Here is a 15,037-nt window from a genome sequence, read left to right as displayed (position 1 = left end):
ATGAAAGAAATTTTGATAATCTGCACATTGTTATGAAGTGGGTTGAGAAAATCTGCAGAATTTTCTACGGTACCTTCATGTGCTATAGTATTATGTTCACATAAAGAACTAGGAATGAATAGGTGTTTCATATCTTTTTTCTTTCATGTTATTTTCTACACTGTTATGTATTGTAATTTATCTCGGACGAGTTTCCGATTTATTATGTTACGTACTTTACGTATTACGATTTCAAATACCAGAAAATTTTAATTTAATTATGATAATGGCCATTACAAATAGTAATTACAAATAGTTATTTACATACTTAGGTGATATTTTCGAAAATTCAACAATATTCGAAGATACGCTATTGTTTTCGTAATACTTTGTTTGTTGATCTTACTCTCGAGAATCTTCTATAAATTTAGAGAACAGGCTGGACTTACGCAATACACGTTTAACAATATAGGCTACATGCATTAAACTGAAACAAATGCAGGTATTAAAATAAATGTATAACAGCAAATCCGTGACATCAATATCTTTGAAGCTTATGCCTATTTTGAGATCACACATGAAGTTAGTCAAACTTGTGAAATTTCCTTTACCTAAGTTTCAGATAAAGTAGAAGTTATTATGTCTCATGTTTCTAGGCTTCAGGTATTTTCAGAAGTTGTTTGACCAGGATAACAATATTTATATTTCGTTTTATCGTGCTAAATCGTGTAAATATATATATATAATCAGTTGGCGTTATGAATTGCCTCTAAGCAAAAAAAAAAAAAGCACTTATATTGACAGTCGATTATCTGTGAGGTGTTTGTTACGAGATCGAATTCTGAATTTTAGCCTTATTAAAACCCTGAAGCTAGCTTTTGAGTGAGCTACATGTTGAGGGGAAGTTGTTCTTGTTTATAAATTGCAAGTAAATATACCAAGAGAATAGTCTGTTAAAGCATAAATTATTAAAAGTTGTCTGGTTTCACAGCCCAGCGTTGGTTGTACAAAATGAGTAACAACAATGTAGGCTTATTTAGTAAGCTAAATTTCCATTCCCTGATAATACAGTATTTTTTGGAAAAAACAACAACAACTTAAAAGACATCTTATTTCCTATAAAATAAAGATTTATTTTACCGTACAACAGATCTGCTAACGCTCATTGAATCTCTGGTTACTATGACAACAGTTTACTAAGTACATTGTTATACAAGTTGGGCAGAGACTCTGCATACAGAAATAACTTCAAATGCGTGGATTCAAATGACAATAGAGGTAAACTGATCTCGTTCTGGCTCTAATGAATGCTATTATAATGTAAAGAATGCAACATTTGCTTGGCTTGTTAAACAGTGTTCTAAAGATTTGTTAAAGAAAGCATGTAATTTCCAGACAGTCTGGCTAATAGAATATTACTTGGTTGTCTTTAGAACGATTCACTTCCAAAACTAAATACGTCATAAAAACTAAAAAAAACAACAGTTAATTGTGTCAGAAGAAAAAACTAACTTCATTAACAGAGTTTTTCTTAAGTTGATTCGTCAACTCTTTCTGCTGATAAAATTGGACAAAACATGACACGTTACTTGCTTCGTTTTGCGCGTCGCTATCTGTAGCCCCAGGGACTGGAAGGTAGAACTATGTTTAGAACAATAATAAAGCCATAGTGTAATAAGAGAATCCTCAGTCTTAAATCAACAATCATGTATGTATCAAAATGTTGTATTAAATATTATCCTTTCATTCTTTTTTTAAGCAAACAAAAGCCAAAAGACATGAGAATGGTGTAGGTTGCAATTTAACAAAGTTTTGCCTGCAGATTAAAATTATCGTTCACGACAACAAATTTCTATTGACAAGTGAATACTGTGGATCCCTCGGGACCTTCTGAGGATGAAGGAAACCCGGGAAAACATGACTCTTCACAGATATTCGTCACCTTTTTAGTCGCGCGCAGAAGCACGTGAGAATCCCGTTTGTTGCTAAGAGCTTGACACAACTGCTCTTCAGTGTACGTAGTGATCTCTAGGATCTCTGTTAACCCTAAATAGTCAGTTATAGCAGGTTTCAGGCAGAGAAGGTGTAGTTTTTCTTTTCTCAAGTTTATAACAAGAAGCTGGTTACGAACTATGCAAGCGAAGAGACGCTGGAGCACGGCTTACCGGTGAGGAAAAACAGATGAAACTTAAAATACAAAAATGTTTTACTGCGCAAGTAGTTTTAATGATTCAATACTCATCATCTTAAGTTTAGGTCAATTGTTTTAACATAAGTCCCTTTTTCTTCCGGTTCAACTAGCAAAATATTTAGTTTGACCTCATCTTCTGTAGTTCGTTTCTTCAATCTACTTCTTTCTTTCATCAGCTTTCATGATGTTTCAAAGAAAATAAGTTTACAAAAGTAATAAAATATCTGAGTTGTCAACTAAAGGAACTAATTTCCTTAAACAGTAGAAAATTACAAAGAATTGTTAACTATAAAACCTAGTGGTTTCTCAAACAGAAGAATCTAAAACTGGGTAACTACAAATTCGTTTTTGGTTTCAAACAGTAGAAGTTTACAAAAACTGCTGATTAAAGAAACCTGACCTAATCTGAAATAGGACTTTCTAAAAACTACAAAATTGTGCCTATTCTTTCTTATACAATAAAAATGTGCCCCGCTGGAACAGCAGTAAGTCTATGGATTTAAAACGTTAAAATCAGGGATTCAAATCCCCTCGGCGGACACAGCAGACAGCTTGATGTGACTTGCTATAAAAAACACACACATATAAATATTTTTTAAACCAATTAGTTACAAATCCTAACTTGTTTTGAAACAATAGAAGTTTCTAAACTCGAATGACTACGATATCCAACTTGTTATTAAATAGAATTTTTTCAAACCTATAACTGCCAAACTTAGCTTTTTATAAAACCAAAGTTTCTAAAATCTTGTCATTAAATAGAATTTCCTAAAACAGCAAAACTGCAAAATCTAGCTGGTTGTGAAACAGAAGTCCCTAAAACCGTATATCCACGAAACCTAGCTTGTTATAAATCAGAAGTGCCTAAAACCATATAACTACAAAACCTAACTGGTTCTGCAAAACTGGTTAACTACAAAACCAACTGGTTCTGAAACAGTAGAAGTTTCTAATAATTTTAACTACGAAATCAGTTTATTTTTCAACACTACTACTACGTGTCTTGACAGAAGATAGTTTAGATTAAAATGTTTTAGGAATCCATGATTCTGATTCTCATATTTGTTTAATACTAAATAACATATAAATACTAAATATTTTAACGTACTTAAAATAGGACCTGGTCATTTATTAGAATGATTCAAGTGTGGAATCGTTTTCAAAATTAAATATTTATTTTCTAACATATTATTTTATTTCAGATTATACTTTGTTTTTATTTCGTGCGTTTCTGTGTGTGTCTGTTAAACAGCTAGTTTCTAACAAGTGTTTGAAAATTTCCAGACAACATTCATCTGAAAATGTATTTACTTACACTGGTATGCATTATAACGTTGTACGTTGCCATGCATATTTAATTATAAATTCATTGAAAATATATATCTTCTTTAGATTGTTATAAATAAATTTAGCTTGAACAACGTCTTATGCACACACGTTGGCTGATGGTAAGATCAGAGACTTACGGGAGTCAGGTATAGCCGCCCCTAACCTCGAACTATTGATCAGAGAGACGGCAAACAGCAAGCAGCACCTGTTGCAATAAAAATTGTCTGGTTCCTTAAACCGAATAGTTGGGCTGACTGTCACTTCTGTAACACGTCCACAGCTAGATGTGTTTATTTGTTTCAGCGGGCATCATGTCTCGAATTCCGGACCCTTCGATATATGGCCTTCAAACCACGATGTCAAGTCCGGATCCTAACTTTTAGGGACACTATATGCATAATTTTGTAAAATGTATTCGTTTATTTCTGTCTGTAATATAAATTTATTTAACATAGTCGTCTATTCGTGATTAAAATAGATTTATTTATAAAAGCAATTTGTAGAAAACAAAGAATAATTTCTTATAAAAATTCCTTAGATTTTTTGCCAATTTTACACAGTGAAATCATTACTTTGAACATTTTTAATCGTTTTATTCAGAGAAGAGATTCCTCTCGGTGGACTCAGCAAATAGCTCAATGTGGTTTTGCAATAAGAAACACACACGCAGAAGCGAAATCTCGTTTACTATGCAAACGTGGCGACCACAGTCCATATGAAGTCACCGTGAAACGGCATATATGAGAACTATATTTTGACTTTGTTTTGGCGTTCAGAGTTTATGTTATGATGCCGTAAATTGGGGAAGAATGTATAATAACCCTTTTCGACGTAAGTGTTAATATATTCAAATCATAAGGATGTGTTCAGATGGGAAAATTACAGTTTCCAAAATGGAGATTTCTCTTGTACTTACTAGCATTGAAAAACAAAATGCAGGACATTGGGACCAGTCATAAAGAAACCTGCAACAAGTCGTACTCCAGCCATAGTAAGTAAACTGAAGCGTCTTATAACAAGTGAGAAACTGCGAACCGAAATACCAGTAACAAAAGCCTTCCACGTATTCGCAACAATAAGAATCATGATTAAGAAGGATTTCCGCCTGAGAAAAACGATTAAAAGTCACCTTATCATTCCATAAAAATAAGACAAACCAATAAATTTTGATGTAATCGGACTGTTGAATGGGAGTGAGGAAACCGTTCCCATTGTACCTTAAATAGACTGTGGAAAGAGAAGTCGTGTGTTTTGGACATAACATCCTTACAATGGAGTATTTTGCAATGGACACTATACACCAAGAATATTTTCAAGATGCACAGTCGGAAGATAGAACGTGACGTAGCGACATTGATCATAATGACGTAGTGAGACCTCAAAATAGTTTTAATGTAATTCATTATATATGGTGTGATTTGGTTTTACAATATACACAGCAGAGCACTTAGCGTATCCAATGTCACACACGAAGTTTTCAGTAGAACTTTTGTGGTCAACACCGCGTTGTTGTGCCACCTTGCACAATGTAATCCATGTATAAAATATATTTACTGGCGTCTTTTCATATAGTGTAATGTATGAATATTGGATACAGTGATGAGGTTTTACCTCTTGAAAAAGACGGAACCCGAAACTTTAAATGCTTTATTATTAAGTTATTAATTTGCTGTGTACTCCTATTCATTTGATATATATTTTTAATATTTCAGTTGGCAGTTTTCTATTGATGTTAGGGATATGGAATTTTCATATGCGTTTAATTTCTGTCACCATAACAGCTGGAAAATGTGTATGTGTTTGTTCGGTTTGTTTTGAATTTCGCCCAAAGCTGCACGATAGCCATCTGCACTAGCCGTTCTTAATTTAGCAGTGTAAAACTAGAAAGAAGGACAACCACCCACCGCCAACTCTTGGATGAGAATGTTGGGTGTGATGGGGGTTCGAACCAGAGAACCTCAGATTACGAGTCCAGCACCTTAAACACCTCGCCATGCCAGGTCGAAAATATGTAAATATCCACATTTTAAAAATCTAAATATCATACCTCGGTCTTATCATTAGGTTTTATTAAAACAATTAGGTTCACTTACATAAAATTCTTTGATGATTTGAACAGGTTAAGTTAATACGTCTTTTTAAGCTGTTAAGTCTTATTTATATAATATATGCGACATGTTCTCAAAGGCTTCTCAAAATCTGCTTATCTTTTTTTCACTATTCTGTTTCTTTATAAAGTTAAAAATATTTCAGAAAGAGAGCTTTTGTGTGCTATATATAATAAAACTAATAATGAGATTTAGCGAATAGAAATAGTATTTAAAGTTATCTGTTAGAATTTTATGAATATAAATCAACATAAATGACATGCTTGATATTTAATAAGCTACATAAGCTTTCTATAACATAATTAGTGTACTATAAGAAGTTTGTCTTGTTAGTCTTCTTTTAGCGCAAAGCTATACAATAGGCTATTTGCACTGCGTTTACGCGGGAATCGAACACAAATTTTTAGCATAATAAATCCGGAAACTTACCATTAACCCACCAATGTCAAAGAATCAAATATCTACAAATAAATTCGTTTTGTACAACAGAGGTTTATGACGAGTTCATTTTGCGTGCATAGTTTTCAGAAAAAATGTGTAAATACTGTGAGGATTTGTGTTATAAGAGTGACGGTCAAATCCCTCTATTCTGTCGCACCAGAGTAGTTAAATAATTGGTAGTGTGTGCTGTTAGCTAAAAGCCTTCACTCTAGAGTAACGTTTAAAATTAGGTTTTGGTTTGAATTTCGCGGAAAGCTACATTAGAGCTATCTGCACCAGTGGTTCCTATGTTAGCAATGATAAACTAGAGAGAAGGCAGCTATGAATAGTGGAATTAACCGTTACATTATAATGCCTTCACAGTTGAAAATACGAGCATGTTCAATGACGGGGATTCAAATTCGTGACGTTTTGGTTGGGACCCGATCGTTTTAACCGCATGACCATACCAGATCTTAAAGATTAGAGACATCCACGCACAGATAGTTCTTGTTAGTTGGTTAGTGCGAAAATTCTGAAACAAGCAAACTCACCTTTAGTGAACTGTACGGTGTGGTATAAATTTACAGTATTTTATATTATCATTTTTTTAACAAAGGTCTGTTTTAATGCCTTTTGTGTGTGTTAGTTGACGTTGTGTAAGATTCACGGTGAAATTTTACTATTTTATTAGATTAATCCCAAGAAATAAGGTGTATTTTCTTGACTAGTTGTATTCCGTTTGGCTTATTAGGTTTGTATAGCTAGCTCTTTGTTTGCACGAAAATATTAAAAAAACAAAAACTTTATCCATGCCATTCTACACGTGATACAAAATACAGAGTCAATAACCAAGGTTCAATGGCCATCAGGTAGCCTTGTTTCTATACAGCCAGTAAACAGCGTCATTAATTGAAGTTTTGTATTTAAAATGGGTAGATTTCATGTCTGAAACAGAGATTAATCAAGAAGTCTTTTCATATATTTTTATTTGTTTTTCTATACACAGAACAGGTAATTTACACGTCAGAAACAGGAATACCGATCTAAGTGTCGATTGCAAATGCATCTGTTTTCAAAAAGTTTCTATAAATAAATTAAGAGGGTCAACAACCAAAGAAACCATATGAAATGGACCTGTTTAATGTATTTTCTATACCTAATATATAAGGTGTTGTTAATCTAGATAATAACCGATCGCTTTTGTTTTTGAAATTCACTATGAAGATTATTCTAAATATTTGTTTTCAAAGCTCGCTTATTTCTTTATACGACTGTATAATAAATAAACTTAGTATTCCAAAATTGTTTAATTTTGAAGTCTAGGTTCGAACCAAAGTCCAGTTTAATCTACAATTTAATCAACATGTGTTACTGAGCTATACTATAATTTCACTCCTCATCAATAAAATAACCCTAAACATAACCAATGGCGTTTCAGTATATCGTTTGCAGAACATAATTAGATTAAAAGATAAATTATAGATAAAGCAAGCTGCTGTTATTCTTGGAATGTCATATCACCACAACAGAATCAAAGGAACAACAACAGGGGTCTCTGCGTTAGTATGTTTACTTAATGATCTTCAGCTACTTCATATCTTGGGAGACTAGTTTTGTATCCAGAAACTCACCAGCAAAGATAAACTCTCTTTATATATTGAAGCTTATCTGACATATAGATGCATTCTAGTGTTGTAATTCTTGGAGGTAGGTCCAACATGAAAACTGTTAAAATAATGATGAATAAAGTTTCTTATCTCTAAGTCTACACTTAATTACATCATTATTTTATTTTAGGTGTGATTGTGAAAGTATTTGCAAAAATGTTTTATATTTTAATGATTATAATGTTTAAGTTAAAGCAGTGGGCTTAAAAAAGGAACGCGAAAATGAAGTCAAACAAACATAAATTAGAGGATAGATAAAGTTGTTTTAAATAATGATTTTGCAGAATAAAAATATAAGTCATTGAAGTTAGTATGACTCAGTATCTGAATAGAAGAATTAATAGCGCAATGTTAATAATGGCTTAGACATAATACAGAATAATATTCATAAAAATATATATAAGATTTTTTTTGCTTTTGATCAATATATATACAATGTTAGAAATTATTAAATTTTGTATTAAATTACACAAATATAGTAAAGTCACAGTTGGAACAGTGGTAAGTCTACGGATTTACAATCTCGGTGGACACAGAAGATGGCCCGATGTGGCATTGCTATAAGAAAAACACGTGTCCATCATTTCCTGGAAGATTTACAGATTTATTTTTTTAAAAAAAGGTTATATGAATAACCATGTAGAATTTTATTTCTTTTTCAAAAAAAAGTAAATACGACGCTTTTCCTAATTTCTTTTTCTGTAGATAATAATATGCTCCCCAGTGGCACAGCGGTTTTTCTGCTGACTCACACCGCTATAAACCGCGTTTTGATATCCAGTTTTCTTATCTCTAAGTCTACACTTAATTACATCATTATTTTATTTTAGGTGTGATTGTGAAAGTATTTGCAAAAATCTTTGTACTTAATTCCAAACAAACAAACGTAATGAAGTAGTTTCTTTAACAGATAGTTAAAACTGCAACACCTTCGTTAGGATTTCATAACTAACCTTTAATTAATATCGTAACGTTGTGATAATGTAACTCAAAAAGTGAGAACAATGTATTTTTTTCATACTCGGCTTATACAAGATTCGATTATTATTTTTAATTTGATCTGTAACAGTACTAACATTTTTTTCAGATTCAATATATCCTATTGTATTTATAATATCATTGTAGTTATTTTGTAATCAATCGTGAAACTACCAAAGATGGATACCACCTTATGAAAAGTAAATGAGTACCCTACATTTGTTTCCCTTGTCAGAAGTTTAACAGACCCTTTGCCCCCCCCCTTTTGACTTTTACCTATGCGCAGTTGCGGAGGCATACTTACCTCACTGTTTTAAATAGTAATTAGTCTTTCTGTATTTGGCCTAGACTACATATATATCTTATTATTTCTGTTTTTGGTTTAGACTATATATCTTATTATTTCTGTATTTGGCTTTTTATATACCTTAGTCTTTCTGTATTTGGCTTTTTATATACCTTAGTCTTTCTGTATTTCTACTGCACTATATCTTAGTCTTTCTATACTAGGCCTATAATATATCTTAATTTTCTGTACTTGGCCTAAATTATGCCTTAGTATTTCTGTATGACCTATACTATACTTCAGTCTTTTCTAAAGTTAATCTGCACTGAGCCTAGACGTTTGGCATTCAGTTCCTTAGAAAATGTCTTTTTTTATGTTAAGGAAAATTCTTCTTCTGCGAACAGTTGATATTGTAGCTTCTCCAGCAGCACGATTACTTAAGGGTTTGAAAAGACCATCACATATTTAAGGTCTCTATAATACATTTCAAAAGGATCAGAATAGCAAATTATAAGTTTTTCGATGAGTTCGTATTTATTATTAAGGAAATGTGAATACTCTAGATATTTTCATAATTAACATCTACTTTAGTGCTTAATGTTTGATCATTTCAGGTACCTTATTAATACGTTTTTTCCGCATTTCGCGGAATACGTATGGAAAATAGTTTAGGAAACAAATTCAGTACGTTTATTTATTTTTACGTACAATGATAGAAGGATATCGTGAACGAGGTTGGGATTCGACTCAATTTAGAACTGAATATAATATTTGTAAATGACTTGAAAAGAAAACCAATTTTTATCATTCTTTACATCCATTCACATTACCTTAATTCACTTTTTTCTTTAAATTAAATATCGAGAAATAATAATCAAACCAATCTACGAAACATACACCTTAGAAAATATTTTAAAATTCAGTTACTGTTGAATCACTTTTATCTGTTTTATCGCATCATCTCAATATTTTAATCCTAATATCAATCTCCAAGACATAAACTGTATGTCATGCTTGTCACATTTGTTTTTTGTATTTGTACTTGCGTATAGCCTGTATAATAACTTGACAGGGTGCTACCACCCTTATAGTTCACTAAAGTAAATAAATTTTTGAAACTCAAGCTTCATCAACAAAGAGGCAGAAAAATGTGGTCGATGCAGTAAAATCTAAAAATAAACAAACGCGAAATTAAAGAAGCCTTACTTATACAACTCAAGCCCAAAATAAACCAATACAAAGGAACACCTTTATATCTATATTAAAAATAATATAATAAATAATAATAATAAAATAAATAATATAAAATTATATAATCAAAGATTTAAGCGCGTCCTCTACATTCCGACACTCAGTTACACAACCCCTTTAAAACATGTGGTCAGCTTCCGGTCAGTTACCTCTTTCTTTTCCTGTGAACCTGACGATGACCAAAAAAGGTCGAAACTTTGTTCGCTCCTCTATGTAAAAAGTTTTCTCAACCCAAACGAGCCGTTTTTACATATATATTTATCTGTTCATTTCTTAATTTTGAGTGTCTGTTGATTAAATGGGGTTGTTGTTTTTATTAAAAACGTTGGTGATATAACATAAAATATCTTAATTCAGAAACGATTTATATTTAATACTGAATCGACATTTTATTTGTTTGAGAAGCTCTAGTTATAGGCTAGATGATCCAATACTATGTTTTTACTTAAAGCTTATTATACTAACATTTACCACACTTATAAGATGTCATAGCGTCTCCATTCACGGCTTTCTCACCACTCCGTTACTAAAATCGTAGTAAGTAGACAGTAATCAAATTATTCTATCTTGACAAATGCATATTGGCTTTTATGACTGCTCCTATTTCGTAAAATAAAGCGCAACGTGACGTAACCCATATTAACTTTTAGGTTATATTTTTGTATTTATGACATAATTACTGAGGCTATCCACCGCTGTCTGTAACTTGGAACTAGTGATCAGAAAAAACAGTCAGTCAGCAGCATCCTACCATCCACCCTTCAGCTATCTGAAGAACTACTCTAACATATAGCTACTGATATTATATTCCATAGTAATTATTTTGGGAGTATTTTGTTGAGGTGGTTGAGAAAAAAAAGAAACAATGATATTGTGTACATGCCTCTTTTTGGTGAATAAAGACATAAATTATTTGTAGAACTTATGAGTACAATATACCTAACATTTACACATTTGTTACTTGATATAACTTTGTTATTATTCTTTTTAACTAAACCAAAAATGTATTCTTAATTTTACTTAGTAGAGAATATAACAAAGTTACGGCTTTATGTATCATGTTATCCAACTTCAACAAATTTAAACATACGAGAAAGGAATTTCTAACATTTAAAACACAATTACTAGTACCAAAGGTTATAAGTATTTTATTTTTCTTCACATTAAAATAGCCTCACATAGTGTTAAGTGACATTTTGAGTCATTTTCATCTGCTGAGCAATTAAAAGTTCTCGGAGAGAAGAGTGTTACTGGTTGGTTTTCCTTCCTCTGGTTATTATAGCTGTTTTTGCATCATATTTGGTGTTGGTAAGGTTCAAAACACCAGATATTAAATGTTTTATAAAATAAAAATAAATACAATGAAACTCATTTATTACGTTTATTAAGTGATGTCGAAACAATTCTATCGTGGTTACTACTTTGGTTTATTGAAATATTTGTTTTAATTGTTACTAAACAACTATTTTTAAAGTAAATGTTAAACTAGCTCCAAACTTTAAATCTTGGGAATGTAGATTGATTTACTGAACATTGACAAAGATGAAGATTCACTCCTTTCGGTAGAATATATAATATTGAACATAAAACTCTTTATTTGAAGATATATATATATATATAGACAAAGCTCTGTTGCCAGAAAAACGTGTAAAATCAAAAACACATCAACGTTTTGTAACAGACAATTGAAAAAAACTAATAGCTACATTGTTCTCAAACAATAATTAGTCAAACGTTACTAAATGAAAGGAAATCATAAGCAAACTCTCATATACTGTTTTTGATGTATGCCTTCTTACTTTCTTTTTTAGCCATGTCGTTTACCCCCAATTATGGAAACAAGCGGCAAAAAGTGAGTGTTACTCTTTGTAGCGTGGTTCTTTATATACAAAAATAATTCTTAAGTACTTATTTCATAGACTGATATTAATTAGATTTATTTTAATTATTTATCCATATAATTTATCTATTTTGTTCTTAATTATAACATACTTTATTTTTCTAAAATATTAATTTAAATTAATGTGGCATTTACGTTGGTACATTATCCATATGCAACTTCACCTTCCTATGCCACGCCGTTTGTGAGATGTGATTCGATGAACTGCCAACTTTCTTTATAATAACTATGTATGTTGCAAGTTCAGTATACTTAATGTGTTAATCAGAAACTATTCACATTTATGATAATTTATGTTCTATCTGCAAACGTTTTGCAGCTTTTACATCACATGAAGTTTGAATCGTATCAAAGTTGCTTATATAATTATAATTTTTAACATCCAGCATCATGATTCTGCTTTTCTTCCTGGATTTTTTACTTATAAGTTGCCTTGATTTGTTTTATTATCATTTTTATTCCTGTTAACTTTTATTAATTTTGCTTATGAAACATATTTGAATTGCATATTAGCATGTTTATTGTTCATTATGTGTTTCACATTTTTTGACATAAAATGTGACTAGCGAGGTACGATATAATTACATGTATTTTGTTATATGCAACTTTATCGTGTTTTGTACCTTATCTTTAGTATTTTGTGACAATTGTTTCGATACCCGTGGTGAGCAGAGCACAGATAACCCATTGTGTGTAGCTTTGTGCTTAATTAAAGACAACAACAAACAACATTTTGTGACAATCATAATAGCTTTACATCATAAATGTTAATTTAGTTGCTGTTTATATATAGTTATATATACCACAGTTTTGTGAGTAACCATAGAAATGCACAGGAGAAATAAACAGTGAGTAATTACAACTAAATTCTCATCCTATCATTAGTACAGTGTGATATTAAAAGAAAATACAAAACAAATACGAACACGTTTGCATTAACCGGAAGAGTATGGATTATTTTTATGCTGCTAACAGTTTATCGGTGTATGGTTATGAAATACTGTCCCAAATGCCCTGTGTTGCTTTGCACAATTCACCCAAGTAATCTAGTTGCTGTTTTACTTTCTCATTACCTATATATAGACATAATCTTAAAAATATTTAAATTTGCACTGTGTTCAGACCAAGGCCATTGTTGGGAATGATATATTTATCCGGTTATCTTTCCACCTAACTTGCTTAATTCAAGAAATCATTTTCTTTTTGGAAGATAAATTCCTGTGCAACAGTTCTTCTTCTAGAGGAATTTACATGATGGATAAGAACATGAATGTACCTGTCAGTTATTTAGGTGTCATTCATTCATTTTGTTTAAATTTCGAACACCATTGACTAAATTATAGTCCACACTTGTACTAGTCCTCATCTTGTTTCACTCTAGAAACAGACCAAACAATTTGTATTTAAAATCATCTGTAAATAGCAGTGTTTTCCACCTTAATGTATGTCACTGTTTGATGTTGGTGCCAATTTTTACTTTTTTGTATGGTTATCTCTCTTGAGTAATAGTTCTGAGCAGCTAAACATACAAAGCGGCCACATCTTGCTGATGTATATCTTACTGCTCTGCATGAGCACTTATGTTTAAGTCACCAGCAAAATCTATAATGAATTATTGTGTATCCCGTAAAGAGTTTCTAAAAATAATTTTTGAAGAGACAGGGCTTGCTGTCTTAACAACTTCTGTTACAACTAGTATTAATGTCTCGTATTTTATTCAGAGCTTGCATGCAATTTCTACTGAAACATGAAATTTTCGAGTGGATATGTTACATGAGGTAGTCTTTACAACCAAAACATTTATTCCTACTCATTTAAGCCTGTTATGACTTCTCGTATTTTTATAACGTCATGTTAATGTAGCATTGGTTGATTTCTTGGATGACACCCAATCACAATGAGCATTAATAGCACGTGACTGTACTGTGGTGCAATTCGTTTTCATACAAGAGAAGGGTAGCAGCCTCATAATATCTACATATAATATTTTTTTATATTCAGTTTGCCCCTGAAGAAGAAAGATCTGCCTTTTGAAAACGCTCAGGTTATAGGGTTTTTATCATATTCGCTAATTATTGTTACGACAATGTGTATTAGTATTTTACTTAAAGCTCATATAATTTAACTAATGCCTTAAAGAAAGCTTATGATTTAGAATCCTTTCCCAAAATTTATGTTATTATAAACGCTTAACTAAACATAAGAGACAATGTTTAAACCTGTACAGTGTTTTCAATCAAAATTATCTTGATTTCACGTTTTAACGTAATACTGAAAGTGTTTTTGTTTTTTCTACCAGGTGATAAAAGGTAACTAATTGATAGTTAGAGTTAATTAATCGTATACGTCACAATCTTATCATAAGTAATCTAAAAACGATTCACAAATTTTAGAAAAATAGATTAACACATGTTTCCTAAATTTCACAAATATGGTCTATCACCTTTCAAAGGATTTTCAAACATTTCTAAGATACGAACTAAGATGCTTTTAAGTGGATTTCATATAATTAAAAAAATCACCGGTTCCTTATGTGTTACACGTTATTCAAGAATACGAGCCAGTATGTGGTTGCAAATGTATTTTCACAAAATATATCACATGTTTCACAAACATGAACTGGATTATTTGAAATATATTGTAACTTATTTCACAAATACAAAGAAAATATATCGAAACTTTTTAGAAGCATAACATAACACACCATTTGTTTGGAATCTTATTTTCAATAATTTTAAAAGTACAAAATGTAGCGTATTTTTTGAAATGGTTCTGGAACATATTAGCGATGACTTGCAGATACAACACGACGTGAATTGTTTGCAAGTATTGTGAATGTGCTTGTAAAGTAGTACCTAACTGTTACAGAAGTAAATATATGCATGCATACATTAATAACATATCTGATCACACATCAATGAAATC

At 31.4% G+C, this 15,037-nt stretch overlaps 1 protein-coding gene across 2 annotated transcripts in view; it reads left to right on the top strand.

Moving 5' to 3' along the window:
- The window catches only part of LOC143255213 (cyclic nucleotide-gated channel alpha-3-like), a 75,573-nt gene that overhangs the window by 12,861 nt on the left and 47,675 nt on the right, over positions 1 to 15,037 (top strand). Inside the window, exons 1-2 of one of the 2 annotated variants that reach the window (XM_076510523.1) lie at positions 1,960 to 2,146; positions 12,024 to 12,064. In XM_076510523.1, coding sequence (XP_076366638.1) covers positions 2,112 to 2,146; positions 12,024 to 12,064 — 76 coding nt within the window. In that variant the 5' untranslated portion in view covers positions 1,960 to 2,111. Of the gene's footprint in view, positions 1 to 1,959; positions 2,147 to 12,023; positions 12,065 to 15,037 lie in introns of those variants that run through there. The other variant, XM_076510514.1, reaches the window with a different exon arrangement.

Source organism: Tachypleus tridentatus, chromosome 1 (genome assembly GCF_004210375.1).
Source record: "Tachypleus tridentatus isolate NWPU-2018 chromosome 1, ASM421037v1, whole genome shotgun sequence".
NCBI lineage: Eukaryota > Metazoa > Arthropoda > Merostomata > Xiphosura > Limulidae > Tachypleus > Tachypleus tridentatus.
Note: the sequence above shows the minus strand (reverse complement) of the source record. Positions and strands in the feature narration are given on the sequence as shown.